The sequence below is a fragment of the Paroedura picta genome, chromosome 5, assembly GCF_049243985.1.
Source record: "Paroedura picta isolate Pp20150507F chromosome 5, Ppicta_v3.0, whole genome shotgun sequence".
Lineage (NCBI taxonomy): Eukaryota > Metazoa > Chordata > Lepidosauria > Squamata > Gekkonidae > Paroedura > Paroedura picta.
In genome coordinates, this window is record NC_135373.1 from 67730341 (window position 1) to 67748336 (window position 17996).

Consider the following 17996-nt stretch of genomic DNA (forward strand, 5'->3'; position numbering starts at 1 on the left):
CAGGACTCACGCCCTGGTCAAGGCCAGGCAGATTTCCCCAGGGTCAGGGACAACCAACCTGTTAGTATTTGAAGAGCGAAGTGCTCTCCAGGGGGCATAGGCAGACAGGCAGTCCCTCAGATACACCAGACCCAGACCATAGATGACCTGAAAGGTCAAAAACAGTATCTTGAACTGGATCTGGAATTCAACTGGTAACCAGTGTAGCTGCTTCAGCACCGGTTGGATGTGGGTTCGTCTCATGGATCACTGGGACCAAGTGTTCTGGGGCCAGGTAGGGCACTAGTAGCCCAGCTTGGCGAAGATGGAAGAAAGTCTATTGGACTACTGTGGTGACTTGTACTTCCATGGAAAGGGAAGCGTCCAAGAACACAATCAAATTCCTGGCAGATTGTGCAACCTGAAGTCATGCACCATCCAGGGAGGGCAAGCATGCTTCTGAATCTGGTCCTTTCCTACTCAACCACAGATGTTCTGTCTTGAGTTTCAGGTAACTCTGTTTGCACCAGACCATCACTGCTTCCAAACATCTGGCAAATTATTATTTATTATTTGTTTGGTTGGTTGGTTGGTTTATTTCCCAACTCTCCCGAAAGCCAGCTTGTGGCAGGTTACATATAGATCCTCGTATTCAAGAAAACCCCTTAATTAAAAAAAAAACATTCATATTAACATTCAACAGTGTTTCAGTGGGGAGTCGAGTCGGCCATCTACCAGGAAGTACAACTGTGTATCATCTACATATTGATAACAATCCAGTCCAAAACTCTGGATCAGCTGGGCCAGAGGGCACATAAAGATTGTCAGCCAATTAGAGTCCAAGGAACTCCACTGCATGGAAGAGGGTAAGGCAGATTAAGAAGAGTGAAGAAACTTTTTCATACTTTTGGAATGGGAATTTTATAGCTCAGCATAGCCAGGCTTTTATTTGGCTTTGTAGTTTGAATTTGGGGGTCAGGTTGGGAAAGAAAGTTTATTTTAGTGGCAAAAACAAGCATCCTGTTAATGGTCTATCATTTTTGATCTGGTATGTTTAGGTTCTGTGTAAGGTGTTTGATGAGGGGGGAAAAAGCCTTGAACCTGTTGAAGTACCCTGTCTGGGGAAAGGGGAATCCTCGGAAAATCTCCAACCTAGAGCTGGCAATCTTACCTTTGTGAGATGCCTGAGATAATTGTGGAGCACTCTGAATACATAATTTATTATATAAATACTTATTTTAGTTTGAGGCTTTGTGTAAAAAAAGTGGTAGGCACAGCAGTCTGCTAATGAGCAAGACTAACACCTGGTTCACACATGGAGCAGAATGAGTTGATAAGAAACTGAGGTGGTAGCATGGACTGCATCATTTCATAGTTCAAGTGGAGGATCATAGAAACTTACCCTATATGTAAAACTCTCTACAAGCAAATAGATTTTAAAAGCAGCACATCAAAGAGAGCAGGTAGAATCTTTCACCACGTTAGGCTAGTTTTCTGTTTGTTGGAAGGAGGTTGTTTTTTATGCAACCCCCCCCCCCCACTCAGAGCGGGAATATACCACCTGTGTTCTTCAGTGATTCAGTCAGTTCTGTCTCTGCCATTGGTTTTGTCCTGCATTGGTGAACCATGCCTAACTCTTTATGAGCTAAATGAGTATTGAAGTTGGATTTCCAATTCATGTAATTGATTAACCACTTACTTTCCTTTCAGTTTCTTGTTACTAGCAAATTTAAAATAAATATGTGTTTTGATGGGCTATGGTGACACATCTAACCAAGTAGGTCTGGCTGTCTTTGGCACAGGTCTTAATGAAAGATATTGCTACTCCCATACCAGCAGAAGATGTGAAAAAAGTGGTTCGAAAATGTCTGGAAAAAGCAGCCTTGATCAATTACACTCGGCTTACGGATTATGCAAAAATAGAAGGTTAGTGCCATGATCAGCTACCATCGTGGCTGTAAAAGCTATTGGCGCCTATTAACTGAATATATTTAGAGAGTAGCCTTTTCTCTTTCCTCTGCAAAACCTGCACCACAGCAAGAGGAAATATCTCATTAGAATCTCAGCTGGTGAACTACTGAGCTTTTTCCTATTCATTGCTTTAATATACCTCCTGGGACCACACTTGAATGAATGATCTAGTCTTTGTGCAGCAGTTGTCCTTTGTCCTGTATTTTCAGAGAACTTTTGTATATTGCAGAAAATGGGTCATAGCAGCCCATTCTGGAGGGGGAACTCTTGGCCAGTTCTGACATTTGAACTCAGTTGCTCCTCGTATAAACAAGCTGCTCCTGGTTTTTGCAGTCCTGAGCAACAGAAGGCCTAAGCATTATGGCACTGTTTGGCCTCTATTTGCCAATAGATTATATGCATCATAAAATGTGTCATAAGATATCTGCAATGGTTTACTTCTCATGTAAAACAGCATGTTGTTCACTTTGAGTTCTAAGCAAGGGGCAGGGTATTTGTATTGGGTAATTCCCCCCCCCACTTGCCTTTTTGTACATGTAATGTTTTAGTCTTTGAGAGTGGCTGTTGTCTTTATTAAAATACCTAAAAGCATGTTTTAAAGTATATACTAAGATATTTAGAAATCTGTTCAAGCCTCATTGTAAAGTGCTACAGCAATGTAAGATTTTAGGATTTTCACAATATGGAATTGAATGTTTATATTCCGGGTGAAATCCATCAAGAACTGCTGTTGGGCTAATGACTTTATTTTCAATAAGGGTTGTGTGCAAGCAAGGGATTAATTGCATCCTTCACCTACGTTTTTGCCAGATTTTCTGTCTCCACATAGTTGCACATGAGAACATTTGGATATTCCGGTGGTCTGCGATGGGGTAGTCTGAACTGGTGAGAAGAAGCTCCTCCCTACAGGCAGACTGCCCCACCTCAGGACCACCAAGAAGGGGGATCCTCAATAAGAGAAATAAACCTTCCATTCTCTCTTTATAATCACTGGCAATAATCAAACAAGCTGCAGTTTTGAGTTCTGGAAATGTCTAAAAAAAAATTAAATCTGTAAGTGGAACAGCATCATCACCTCTGATGACTAAAATGCAACAAGATCACATATTTATATAGGTAGAAGGAAAAGAATTTTCCAGTTATAATAGTGGAAATAACAATGGAGCATTTAGTGTAAGGCAAATGATTTTATACCCTCTGTTGTTGCATGTTTTTACAGTATTTTACTAAAACTTATTTTCAGTATGACTTTGAAATATTAACTTCTCTACTAAACCCAAGGGAAAAGGAAATGGCTGGTGTGTTTCGGAATTGTTTTTCAACTTATTTTATATCTTGTCAAGACAAGATCACCGACAAACACGAGTTAACCAGTCTCCTGAGTGATTAACCAAAAAAAAAGCCATCTCATCACCATAGCAACCAATATTATATCATGGGAATAACAACATGAAAGCACCTTAGTAACCAGTTTGTCATAATTAATTAAGATATCATGTTGTGTTTAAATGTAGTTCTTTTAGAAAATGAGAGAGATACCTTTTCACCTCCTATGAGCCTCATATGTAGACTTTCAGCAGGGTGCTCTTGCTGTTCAATTATCTTGAGTTTTTAACAAACTTGTTTGGAATAATTGGTATAAAAATAGAAACTTTTGAAAAAGAAATCTTCCAAGCTGTCTTGAAAATCAGCAAAGTAATCTCGGTGTGTAACTCCATATTTTCAAGTGAAATAAACATATTCTTCTTATACTCTGAATCTTTAAAAAAATAACAAAGTAATCATCTTAACTAAAGTGACATTTCCATGGATAAAAAAGCACTATACTTCTCAGTAGACAACGTAACTTTTTGGTCTAGACAGCATACAATTTGTTCTTCAGCATGTTCAAGTTCTTGGGGGACTGCATTTTGATCAGATCCAGTCCTACCTTGTAAAATCCTTGGAATTATCTTTAAAGGAAGCTTGACTTCTACATTGACACTCACATAAAGATTTTCATATAACTCTATTCAACCTGTCTGCAAAGCTGTTTGTTTGCTCGCTTGCTTGCTTGCTTGTTTGCTTATTTTGCGACTCCTGTGATTTTAACAATTGAAGTGAAAAAGCAGGTTTATTGGTGAGTTATTTTTTGAGCTGTATCACCTAAAATCACTATTTTTTCTTTTCTCTTTGCAAAACTACTGCTAGTTTATGAATATAATCTTGCCTTTGTAATTGCTCAAAAATACACATCCAGACATGTGTGCAACTTTGTGCTTCTCCTGTGCTCTTATAGCCCTACTTACATATACATGTAGCTGAACTGCCTTCAAGCACTATAATGGAATCCCATCTGTCCACAACCACATCTAACTATCACTTGTTCACTTCCTAAGGCTTTGTGTATTTTCTAATGTCATGGAGCTACAGTTTGAGTAAAATGGGACTAACTTACTTAAATATTTATTTTGACCATAAAACAATGTGTGATTATTAACTTGAAAGAAATATGAGTTTCATATCACTAGCAGACTTTATTTCATAACCTGCTTTAACAAAAAACTGTTCTCGCAAAAATTATTTCAGTGTTTAAAGTGAAAAATAAAAACCCCAGTTGGATACGATATAATCATGTATCTTCTGTTGTCCCATTTTATCTTGTTTATCCCATATAATTTCAGACATAAGTTTGATTATCAGAATAACTTTGCTGTTTGGAGGCTGAAGTACTAAGGTTCCTTTTTGATCGAAGTCTAATAAGGTGTATATTGTTTTCTGTACTAGAATATATTATTAAATACTCAGATTGCTGCTATTGTTTGATTTGCAGTGCTGAAAATATACTAATGATATTCCTGATTTTTTTCTTGTCCTTTTTCTCATAATTAAGCAGCAAACGACAAGGATCCAGGTGACTTATGTTTAAATTGCATGAATGTCTTGTGTTTTATATATCAGAGCACCAGGAAAGAAAAATGTATGGGACACTTGAAGTTGACTATTGTAGACCTGGTGGAATGCTACTAGTAAAAGCATTCTGGTTTTAATGTTTTTAATGAAGAGGGTATTTTATAGATTCTGGAGTTCAATTTCCAAAGGATGGTATATTGTACATATTAAACGGATCATGGTTTCAAAGCAGTGCTTTATTTTCTTAGTGAAAAATGAAAAGGTTGTTGCAGTGGCTGAAAATCCAAATTTTACCTTTTGAAAATCAGACTCTATGAGCACTTACTGGCAGGCAAAAATGTTTAATTTTTACATAATTGTGTATTCAGTTTAGTTTGCAGAACTTGAAACATTGCATTGCTGTGTGGAAGACATTTGTTTGCTTTCTTTTGAAGAGTTTGTTCCCTGCATGGCCAGAGGGAAAGGTTTTCAGGTCCTGAAACACGAGAGTATTTAGTCAGGCTGAGGGCACACAGCCACAATCCATCTGTCCAAGTCTGCATGTCTGTGAGTTGCTGGGGAGTGACCTGGGGCTCCCTTTTCTCTTTCCATTCCACCCTCTTGAATTGTATCCCCAAGGCTCAGCAAGTAAATGGCTGCCAGGGAACACATCAGCAGTCACCATATCATCCTTAGTCACAAGACTGCTGGGGATTAGCAGATCTCTGTACAGCATGGTAAATGGACGTGTGGTGCTCATATATAGCAAGGCAAAGGGTTGTGTCTCGCTGTCATAGGATACTTTGTTTGCTAATTAAGAAGAAAAGTGCTACATGGACAGGAGAGTGTGGGAGCACACATCACTTCCAAGGAAGTTAGAAGTCTGCATAATAGCAGGGCATTGCAGTAGGAAGGAGAGGTAGCTTTACTAGTGCTTACTTTCTTTTCACAAAAGGATTCATGTATTCATTTGTTTCTTACCACTTGCATGGGTGAATTCTAAGGCATTGGAAGTCAGACTTGAAATACAATTCATTCCTTCTGAGAGTTTGTAGGGCTGTTCTGGGATAGAAGAGATTTGTTTTGTACTGAAAGTTGAGAAAAACTTTGACAGTTAGGACAGTTTGTATGGTGATAGTCACAGGAAAGATATGATGGTTCTAATATAATACTCTTGCTGGGCAGGGGGACAATTCCCAGAAACAGAAGACATGGATACAAAATGTTGCTTTTTTGGCTTGAAAAGGTGACAGTTTTTATTGTTATGTAAATGAGCATAGGCATCAAAAGGTGGGCGGATCCCAAACAAATGCTCCCCCATCTCACGGCCAGCTGACCACAAGGGATGACAGGGAAGCCACCAGCAGGCCCACACACGGAGGCCGAGTGACACCCCAGGTCAGGCTCCCCCTACCACTCAGGCCCGCTGATACACAGAAAGGTGATCACAGGAGAATCCCCACAAATGTCTTTTGGAGGTTCCCCTGGCCACCTGCCATAAACCACAGCCATCCCCCCAGCCAGGGAGATGCCACTGTCCTGCATGCATCAGCCTCTTATGGAAGCCCCCAAACCTGGCAGAGCTGGGCACACAGGCATGGGCTCCTGCTCCCTAGGATCTGCTCACCCCCAAATCGCCAGCTGAGACAAAGTAAACAATGCATGAAAACAAACTTCGAACCACCAAGTGTAAGGAATGCAGGGAAGGAGAGTGGGCTGATCCCCCCACACACACGTTAATGGGCTGGATCCAGTTGGCTGGGGAAATTGAAAATTGAATGTGCTTTCTCTCCTTCATGGATGCATGGGATGCTGGTGGAAAACCCTCCAAGCACCCCAGCAGAGTGAAGAAGGGACCGGCAGCCAAGCCCACAACACCTGATGTGGCAGAGAGAGCGAGGAGCCGAGAAAAGGCACTGTGCCTGGGTTGTGGGGGCCAGGGGCATTTCCTGGTGGATTGTTCCTCCAAGAAGGTGAGGAAAGTACCGCCATCGAAGGAACCCCTTCACCGAAACCTGCAGTGAAACCCACCGCCCATACTCCAGGTGGGAAATTGAACTGGAAGACAGTGTGTACTCTTCTTACTCTCCTGACCGAACCCTTGGAAACCTTATCCAGCAAGGGGTCGGATGAAGATGAGGATCCCCAGAAGCCAATGGGAAACAGGGCAGACCTGTCGTGAGACAACCCCATTGGCAGGTCAGAGGCAGGGGCAGTCGTTCAGTAACTCCCATACCCCTTCTGCTAATTCCAGTGACTTTGTCTGATCCCAAAACTGGAGCAGGAGTTAGGGTGCAAGGGATTTTGGACTGTGGGTGTACCAGGATAGTAAATCCGCACATGGTACAGACTTTGGGGGTGGGGGTAGAGCCACTACGGAAGCCCATTAGTTTCGCCCAGATGGACGGAGAATTCTCTAAGGGGGGAAAGGCAGTGGCCTGTACCCTTCCCCTTAACTTGGACATAGAGGAACATTGGGAACACATACAGCCCATAGTAGCCCCCCGGGCAGCTTCGTTCTGGGGTTGGACTGGTTGAGGAAGCATGATCCCAGTGTGAGGTGGCGTTCTTGGGTGCTCACTTTCAGTGATCCTGGGTGTAAACACCATTGCCGTGGAACCGCACCGGAGCCTGCCCAGGAGGGGCAGCAAGAGTTTGCAGCATTGTGCTGGAGGACTGTGCCAGGGTTACAAAAGGAGTATTGGAACTTGGGGGAGGTGTTTAAGGAACAAGAATTCGATAAGCTGCCCCCCCTTTGTAAGACTGATTGTGCCCCTATCGAAATCGAAACTGTAATCCATGAGTCCATGAGAAATGGCAGAGTTGCATGCCTTTCTGGACAAGAATCTGTGGTTTTATTCCTCCCACAACTTCCCACATGGTGGCGCCCACTTTGTTCATAAAAAAGAAAGATAGCTCTTTGCAGCTATGTACAGATTATTGGGGGTTGAATGCAGTGTCTACTGCCAATGTGTACCCCCTTCCCCTAATTAAGGACTTATTGGGACAGTTGGGGAAGGGGAAGTTATTTACAAAGCTGGACTTGAGAGAAGCTTATTATAGGGTCAGAATAAAGAAAGGCCATGAACATTTAACTGCTTTTAACATGCCATTGGAGCAGTTTGAGTACCAAGTGATGCCATTCAGATTACCCAGCGCTCCCAGCATGTTCATGAACCTAATTAATGAAGTGCTTCATGATTTATTGTATAAAGCAGTGGTCCCCAACCTTTTTATCACCAGGGACCGGTCAACGCTTGACAATTTTACTGAGGCCCAGGGGGGGAGGGTAGTCTCTTGCCAAGGGATGTCACCACCACCGCCTGAGCCCCTGCTCCACTTGTTTTCCTGCCAGTGCCATTGAGTTCTCACCGCCCACTGGGGGCGCTGCTAGCAGCAGCTGTGCAGTGCCACGCCAAGAGGGAGCTCCAGGCATGGTGGCCCCTGGAGAGCACCAAAGGTGAGCCAGTGGCATTGTAGCAGGGCAGCCCCCAAGGCAGCATCCAGGGAGGTGGACAAGGAGGATCCGCGGCCCGGTACTAACTGATCCACAGACCGGTAACGGTCTCCAGACCGGAGATTGGGAACCACTGGTATAAAGGAGGCCTGGTTTTTCTGGATGATATTCTTTTGTATTCAGAGAATCTGGAGGACCATGTGGCATTGGTCTGTGAAGTTCTTACATGGTTACGGGACAATCAATTATATATACTGTCTAAATGTGAATTTCATTAAGACAGTGTGGATTTCCTGGGGTATCGCAGTTCCCCTAGGGGAATAAGTATGGACCCCAACAAAGTAAAGGACTTATTATGTTGGGAGGCTCCTAAAACGAGGAAGCAATTGCAAAATTTCCTTGGGTTCGCCAATTTTTACCATACCTTTATTCCAGACTTTGCTTGAATGGCGTTGCACCTAACAGACTTGTTGAAAACAAAAGGGGGGGGGGCATCAAAGCGTTGAAACTTGGTGCGGCTTTGGCTTGGAACGAAGAATGCCAGGAGGCGTTTGAGAGACTTAGAAACCTTGTTCACCTCTGAACCCATTTTGAGTCATGTAGACCCCATGAAGCCCTTTGTGTTGCAAGTATATTCAAGTGATGTACCAATGGGGTCAGTGATTTTACAGAAGGGAGAGGATGGTCAACTGCACCCTCTGGCTTGTATTTCCAAAAAATTGAATGACACGGAACAGAACTGGGAAAACTGGGAGAAAGAGGCTGCTGCGGCAAAATAGGCACTATCTAGCTGGAGACACTGGTTAGAGGGTTCCCCTATCCCATTTGCAGACTGGACAGACCATAAAAACTTGCAGGAGCTGCACCAACTGTGAACTCTGATGGCCAAACAGATGCAGTGGGAGGAATTTTTCTCCCAATTCACATTTACTCTCAAGCACCTTCCAGGGAAACTGAACCTTCTTCCCAACACCCTGACCGCTTCCCGCAATATGATAGCAGAAAAAAGCCATTGGTGGATACAGTGTTTAACTCTGCCCAGCTGGGATTGGCGGCGGTCACACGCAGTCAAGCATCAGCTGGAGGACCCTCTCCGGGGAGATGGATTCAAAGAGGTTTGGCTGGGGATCCAGAGTTTCTCTGCCTACAAGCCTCTCCAAGAGAAGGAGGGGGCGTTTTGGAAAGGAGAAAAAATCTACGTTCCATCATCGGCGAGGGGGGAGATTCTGAAATTATGCCACGATTCCAAACCCGCAGGACATTTTGGCTTTGTAAAAACTCTCTATACAGTTCGGCGTCACTATTGGTGGCCTAACCTCAGAAGAGACGTAGAATCTTATGTACGCGGCTGTGCCATTTGCATCACATCAAAGAATCCCAGGGGGAAACCCAAATGGTTCTTACTCCCTATACTGGTTTGTCACCATTTAAAGTGGTGTATGGTACAGATCTGTTGGCTGCCCCCACCTGGACACCTTCACCCGAGTGCCCTACAGACTTAAATTGGGCAGACCACATTGCTGCAGCCTGGCCAGACATTGTGCGTGCTCTGGAGGCAGCTGAGGACACGTATAAGATCCAAGCAGACAGAAAACGGGGTCCTGCTCTGCAGTGGAAAGTGGGCGATCTAGCTTACTTGTTCACAGTCCGTTCATAGTGATAAGAATTATCGATGAAGTGACTGTTGAACTGTCTCTGCCTAAGACTTATAAAAATGTTTACCCTGTGTTTCATTCTAGCTTGTTGAGGAAAGCCCCACCTCCAGATAAATGGCACACTGCTCGTGCTGATCCTATCTCAATCTTTGTTGATAAGCACACTCACTAGGAAATGCAGCAAATTTTGGATTCTAGAAGACATCGTGGCAAGCTCCATTATTTGGTCGTCTGGAAAGAGTTCCCCATGGGGGATAAGGAATGGGTGGGTGCAGAACATGTTAGGGATGCCCGTTTGGTCCAGTAGTTTCAGCAGGCATTTCCTTTGAACCCCAGTCCTTCGGCAGCAGGTTGAAGGGAGGGAATTGATTGGAGGGGCAGAATGTTATAATCCCAAGGTTTTGCCATGATTGATTGCTGTATCTTGAACCTAAGTGTAACCATTTTGAAATGTAGTCTCTATTCCTGTTCCTCTGTATCGCTTTTACAATTAAGCACTGTTCTCCAAGGCCAGTATTGCTGGCTGTTATCTTGTCTGGCTGGCTTCCCGGGCCTTGCACCTGTATCTCTATTATGTCTGGATGAAATGTGAATGTCAACGGGTCTGGGAAAGGCGGGAAGCTGAGGGGATAAGAGCTGGGGTTTGACCTGTGTTTCGTAGATTCGTCTATGTATGTCCAAGGAGTTCTGTTTGATTAAAACTACCGTCTTTTATATAGTGGAGTTTTTCTTTCAAATCTGCAATCCTGACAGTTAGAAGGTAAAGACGGGTCACTGGCACTGTATGCTCGGCTGATGGTTTCCATAAATCTGCATCACCTTTCCATAGTGGAGGATTCTGCTTTCAGGTCATCAGAAAACTTCCAGTGGACCTCAGTGGAGCAAGGCATTTCAGTGGCATTGTACCCACAGCTGATGATGACAAGGAAAGATTATACTGATGACTGCACCAGTTGAATGAGAACATTTGTGTTGGTACATATCACAGTAGTGCCATGCAGGCAGATTCATTTGGCATAGGGAAATTGAAGAGCAGTCCTGTGCAAAACAAAATGATGCAGAGATTTGAGCTTTGTCTTTCCCAGGAGCGTTTAGTCACTACACAAACATAAGGAAAGAAAACAACAGTATCCTATTTGTCTTGCTCTGCTAACGTCCTTGAATGGCTGGACTGCCTCGTGATTTTGATGTAATAAAATTTAGCGCATTTATCATCTATTTCTGAGAAGACCACTAGTCCTCCTACCTGCCCTAATCCTGAATGATGATGATGATGATGAAATTTCTTACTTGCCTCCCCCCGAAGGCTCGAGGGGGATTGCAGCATATATAAAAACCCCAACAACATATATAAAATACACAATAAAACATCAACCCCCTACAACAAGATGCAGCAGCATAAAAACCCTTCCCAGACCCAAAACTCCCAACTAATTCCAGCAGGAAGAGGCAGAGAGGGTGCCGATGATATTTGCTACCGCCACTTCGGGGGTGGGGGGCACGATCTTCCTCACCGCCCGGCCTCAACTAAAGACCCAGCGGAAGAGCTCCATTTTGCAGGCCCTGCGGAACGCCAAAAGCTCTTGAATGTGTTCAAAGTTGGTTTGAGTTGACCAAATGATAAGGAAATGGAACACTGGCATGCTCACAAGTACTGGGTTATTTTATTATCACCCATTTTCTATCGAAAAGGTTTTATGGCTGAGTTTTATTGATCTCTGTCTACCACAAATGAAGCCATATTAAACAGTGTCTTATCCTTGGCATTTCTAGTGCCTTTTAAGAGATGCTTAGAGATGCATGAAATTGAGCAATGTCATAACATATATGCAAAGTGTCAAAAGTATGATCACTGAGCTTTCTAAATTGTGTCAGCCACCAATGCTTCAATATTTGTTTCTAAAATATTATTTTCTGTGTATTTCTTAATAATAAGCTTTATAACCAGAGACAAGGGAAGGATCTGGGTCAGGAGTTTATCAGCCTTCCGAGGAGTCACCAGTGTGGCCCGCAGCACCCAACACTATATTACAAATGTGTTATTGATCCATATGCAAGTTTTAGTAAGTTGATGCTTTTGTTCTTTCAAAGGAGCTGACTTACCAGCAGCAATTTAACAGTGAGTGTAAAATTGTTTGTACATGACCACATCTGGTACACTGTTATTCTTTCTGTATTTTAGAAGAAACAGTGGTTTCACTGGGGAAGTGTACTTGTGTAGATTACTGCTGAGGTTGGCACTTTATTAAAGTGCTGGGGCTGTTGGAGAATTTATTTAGAAAACGTGTTTTAGTCTTCACAGGTTAATGATTTGAGCTGGCTTCATGGTGTGTGAATATTACATACGAATCGAGACCTGTACTTTCAGGCAACATTTAGATACCTACTCTCTAGGCTAGCAAAACAGCTGCCTTTGTTGTCAGCAAGAAATGTTTTGGTTGAGAGACAAACTATTTGTGTGTCTAAACTGCTTCTAGCTGGGTTGCAGAAAGCCTCATCAGACTTTCTGCTACTATCTCTTGTATCTGTCCTATATTGATAACCCACAGTGTACAACCCTTAAGGTTTGTGTAACCATGTGTGGACATGTACCTCTTAATGCTTCTATTTTTCCCTGGACCAGTTGTTTTAAGTTAAGAGTGTCTGTTAAATTTGTCATTACTCAGAAATGTCAATTTCAAATCAACTCAGTCACTGTTTAAATCTGAAGAGGGAGGCAACAAAAGGAACCTCGCTACCCATTGTAAGTGTGTGGCTGTGGTGTAGGACAGGGATAGAATCTTGATATAGACTTTTAATGGTTTGTTACTTTTTTTGCTCAGAAATACTTGTTGCTCAAATCAATCAGAGCTGAAAATAGGCACTGTGGTTTTCATCAGAGTTGCCCTTTCTGGTACTGCGAAAGAGAAATAATGGTACTTTTAAGAATTTGAAAATAAATGTTGAAGTAATGAAAGAAAAAAGGATAATTTAGCACTACTGCCCAAAGTGACTAATGCTGGGAGGTTCAGCTGTTAAACATGAGAGATGGCTGATAAAAGAGGATATCATTTTAATGGCATATTATATATATATATTATATATATATAATATAGCTATGTAGAAGACGTTGCTGCTTATTCAGTGGAACATATGTCAAGTTACATGGGCTTGTGATTTCGTCTCATACATACATTAATAATATGTGCTTATCATTAATTGTAAAGCTCTTGTTGGTTACCCTGTACCTGGAGGGGAAATGACACTGTTAAAATGTACACATTTGCTAAGATATGACATTAGAGATGAACAAAAAAATGGCTTATTTTGGGGATTGATCTCGGTACTGGGATTCAGGGTCAACTTGATTTGGAAAAGCAAAATTGGGGGAGTCAGAGGCATATAAATAGACATAGCTGATCCCTGGAGCTGCTTCGCTCCAGGTGTCATGCCCCCACTGCTACCTCCCATCTCCAAGGAGTTGCCACAGTAACCAGGGCCTGCTGCTGAGCCAGCTCAGGCAGAAGAGAGAGGGGCTTCTGAATGTGCAGCAGGGGAAAACAACACAAGTCAGCCAGGCTCTTCCCAAGAGGCATCTTTGGAGCAGCTGCAAATGCACTCCAGCCCTGACAGCTCACCTGAAAGAAGCAGAGGATGCAGAATAGTGATATTTGTTGAACGCTGAAGAAGCCAAAGACTGCAGGCATGCTCTCAGAGTAGATGGGGCCCAGCTGGGATAGCTCCTGGGGAGGATGAGCGAGTCCTCCCCCAGGTGCAGCCAATTAGCTGGGCTGCTTTTAGGCAAGACAGCAGCTCTTCAGCATGGGTGCAATCTATGCAGAAACCCTCCTGTCTGGCTCTGTGAACTCCTGACCTCCTGTTACTCCTATCAGCTTACCTGATTTCTGGCAAACGGCTTTTGACTATGCACCTGGTAATTGGGCTGGCTTTTTTGACTATATGCTTATCTGCACTCTGACCTTGGCTTCCCCTTGACTACTTTTTACCTTGCCCTTAACTTTGCTTGCTTTGATACCTAATGACTCAGACTGGACTTTGACCTTGCTATGGTGTAGACTCTGGCTATGCTCTACATCCCAGGCACCTCCTGCACAGCTGCCACTGGATGTGGCTAGATAGGGCAGCTAAGCTGAGAGTGGGCTGAGACTGGCCAGGGAAGTCCACTATAACAAGAAAAGCTTCTTCAGATATGTAAGGAGCAAACATAAGGTAAATGAGGCAATAGGCCCGCTGTTGGGTGAAGGTGGAAAGACTCTGACAGATAGGTTCAGTACCTATTTTGCCTCTGTGTTTTCCCAGAAGAATATAAATATGTTTGGGAATGATAGTAGGCAAGGTATGTAGGGTTGTGCATGGCAGCGGCCAAGTCAGCCATTCCAGGCTCTGCACCTGTGTGTGTGCACCAAGTTACACACTGCTGCCTGCACCTCCCCTCCCCTCCTCTGTGGCACAGCACTGGCTGCATCAGCCTGAAATGGCCAATTTGGACTAGTGTCTAGGTGGCAGGTTGACATGGAAAAAATGGTTGTTGAGAGGCACCTGGCTGCACTAGATGAGTTCAGATCCCCTGAACTGGATGTTGTTCACCTAATAGTGCTCAAAGAACTTAGTGGAGAGCTTGTGGAACCTTTGTCCATCATCTGTAGGATCTCTTTGAGAATTGGAGAGGTGCCAGGAGAGGAAATGTTTTCCCAATCTTCAAAAAACTGAAACATGGCCCAGGAAATTACAAGTCAGTGAATCTGACCTCAGTTGCAGGGAAGGTAATGGAGCAGATTTTAAAGTGGGTGATATGCAAACATCTGAAGAAGAATTTGTTGATCAGGGGAATCAGCAAGGATTTGTCTTCAGTAAGTTCTGCCAGACCAACCTGGATTTCAGTAAGACTTTTGACAACGATTCCTATGGTATTCTTATGGGTAAACTGGAGAACTGCAAATTGGATTTTCGGATGATTAGGTAGTTAGGGAACTGGTTAGAATGTTGCACCCAAGGAGTTGTTGTCAGTGATATTTCATCATATTGGAGGGAGGTGAGCTGTGGGGTACCACAGGCCTTCATACTGGGTCCAGTACTTTTCAACATTTTTATCAATGATCTGGTTGAGGCAGTGGAGGGACTCCTCATTAAATTTGCAGATGACACCAAATTTAAAGGAGTAGCAAACACCTCAGAAGATAGTGAGAGTTCAGTGAGAGTTGAAAACACTAGAAAAGTGGGAAAATGAGAACAAGACGCAATTTATTAAGGAGAAGTGCAGAGTTCTAAAACAGGGTGACCTTTATAGCCTCGAGAAGTGGGCTAAACTGAATTAAATGCAATTAAATAGGGACAAATGTAAAGTTCTGCATTTAGGTAGGAAAAACCATATACACCAATGTAGGATGGGGGAGACTTGTCTTAGCACTAGTATGTGTGAAAAGGATCTAAGAGCAGACCAGACATCGAACATGTCAGAATGACTCGATGCCTAAAAAGGCAAATGGGATTTTGGGCAGTATCAAACGGAGTATCGTACCCAGATCATGGGAGGTGATAGTAACGCTTTGCTCTGGTTTGGCCTCACTTGGAGTACTATGTTCCATGTATCCCCTATGATGTTGTATGTAAACCGCCCTGAGCCATATGGAAGGACAGTATAGAAATCAAATAAATAAATATGTTCAATTTTGGGCTCCACAGTTGAAGAAGGATGTAGACAAACTGGAGCATGTCTACAGGAGGGCAACAAAGATGGTGAGGGGTTTGGAGACCAAGACATATGAGGAAAGGTTGGGGGAGCTTGGTCTGTTTAGCCTGGAGAGGAGTTGACTGAGAAGGCAACTGATAACCATCTTCAAGTATTTAAAAGGGTGCCGTATAGAGGATGAAGTAGAGTTGTTCTCTCTTGCCCCAGAGGGACGGACCAGAACCAATGGGATGAAATTAATTCAAAAGAAATTCCGTCTAAACATCCAGAAGAAGTTCCTGACAGAGTGGTTTCTCAATGGAACAGGCTTCCTCGAGAGGTGGTGGGTTCTCCATCTTTGGAAATTTTTAAACAGAGGCTGATTCTGTGAAGGTTCAAGGGGTGGCAGGATATAGTGTATGAGTGTCCTGCATGGTGCAGGGGATTGGACTAGATGAGCCAAGTCCCTTCCAACTCCATGATTTGGATGATCCAGGCTGAGGGACTTGGGAATATTCAGCCTAGAGAAGAGGAGGTTGAGTGGGGACATGATTTCTCTCTTTAAGTATTTAAAAGGTTGTCATTTAGAAGCGGCCAGAGAACAATTCCTGTTGCCAGCATAGAACCCGCAGTAATGGGTTTAAATTATGCGTAGGGCAGTACCAGCTAGATATCAGGGTTGGGGGGGTTTCACCATTGGAGTAGTTCAGCAGTGGAGGTAAAGGTAAAGGTATCCCCTGTGCAAGCACCGAGTCATGTCTGACCCTTGGGGTGACGCCCTCCAGCATTTTCATGGCAGACTCAATACGGGGTGGTTTGCCAGTGCCTTCCCCAGTCATTACCATCCCCCCCCCCCAGCAAGCTGAGTACTCATTTTACCTATCTTGGAAGGATAAAAGGCTGAGTTGGCCTTGAGCCGGCTGCTGGGCTTGAACTCCCAACCTCATGGGCAGAGCTTTCAGACAACATTTCTGCTGCCTTACCACTCTGCGCCACAAGAGGCTCATTCAGCAGTGGAACCAGCTGCTTAAAGAGGCAGTGATCTCCCCCTCACTGGCAGTCTTCAAGCAGCAGCTGAACGGATACTTATCCTGGATGTTTTAGGCTGATCCTGCCAGGGAGTTGGACTAGATAGCCTATATGGCTCCTTCCAACTCTATAATTCTATGATTGGGATGGTGGGTACTCTGCATGTGGGAGAGCTGTGTATTTGAACGATGTCAGAGGGGTCAAAGTGTACAGCATGTCCCAGAGAGATACAGCAGATTTAATGCCAGTTTAAAATTTAAAATGAGCTTTTTTAGATCGGTGCTTGCACCAAGATTTTTTCCATGTCATTTCGCTTTTGTCTCCCCTTGTCTTTATTTTTCCATGTCTGTGTCCTTCCTTCACCCCTGAATTCCAAGTTTGATTTTCCCCCCATACGATAGTAAAAGAATATTATGGGATAGTAGAACAAGCTGGATAAATGGTTACAGTGGCGCACATTCACTTTTTAAGGGGAGAAAACAAGCGTTCATAATAGACAAAGAAGAAGTGGACTATGGCCAGGAAAAAGGACAATGAGAGGCTTCTGTCCAGACCCGTTGCTCAAAGGCTGAAACCACTTTTAATGAGGTCTTCTGCAGGCAAATTTTCTTCTAAAAAAGAATTGCTGCATGTAAATGCCCTCCAAGCTCACAAAGACTTATCTGAAGGAAAACAAGAGCACTACAAGCACTATTGAACTGAAGGCAGAGTAGAGCCATTTGTACATGTGGAGAGAGGGCTTTTTTGTAATTTAAAGCTCTTAGCGCATGTTCATTTCACTGAAAGAACAAAGGGCAGGATCAGTGAGTTGCCCACTCACAAATATATTTTTATCAGACACTGATTGTTGTGCTGTTGAATGAAAATCAAACAGAAGGGGAAAAAAGACCTCATGCTAATTTGCAAGCCTGCTGTCTTCTTCTAAGTAGGAACTTGTTCTGGGCATTATGCTTGCTATCAGTTCAACAACCTCATTCAGGTGGCAGTTTTTTTTTAATCCCAAAAGAAGGTTTTCAGATATTGGATAGCCTTCTGCTAGCTTGTTTAATTAACTGCATCGATAGATGTGTGTCTGGCTATGAAAAAATACATTTTGTAATAAAGTAATGTTATCATGCCTCTCATTTTAATTGTTTTGTAAAGCTATGATATTTTTGCTACAGGGAACCCAGCAAACTGAAAGAGTCAAAAACTGGATATCACACACAGACCAGCTGGAATGCTGTGATGTCAAGGAATGTGCACATGAAGTATTCTTACTAATGAGGAGGAGACTGAAGGCTAGACTGTTGGCAAACAGTACAGCTGCTATAAGGGATACAAATAGGATGTTTGCTTCAGAGAAAAACCTCATGGAGGACTTGGG

The 17996-nt window shown here is 43.3% G+C and overlaps 1 protein-coding gene across 14 annotated transcripts in view; it reads left to right on the forward strand.

The window, feature by feature from the left end:
• Nucleotides 1-17996, forward strand: part of CADPS2 (calcium dependent secretion activator 2) — a 385311-nt gene that overhangs the window by 243363 nt on the left and 123952 nt on the right. For 8 of the 14 annotated variants that reach the window (XM_077338372.1, XM_077338377.1, XM_077338371.1 and 5 more), the window contains exons 16-17: nucleotides 1782-1905; nucleotides 4823-4843. In XM_077338372.1, coding sequence (XP_077194487.1) covers nucleotides 1782-1905; nucleotides 4823-4843 — 145 coding nt within the window. The remainder of the gene's footprint in view (nucleotides 1-1781; nucleotides 1906-4822; nucleotides 4844-17996) is intronic. The other 6 variants (XM_077338373.1, XM_077338384.1, XM_077338383.1 and 3 more) reach the window with 2 other exon arrangements.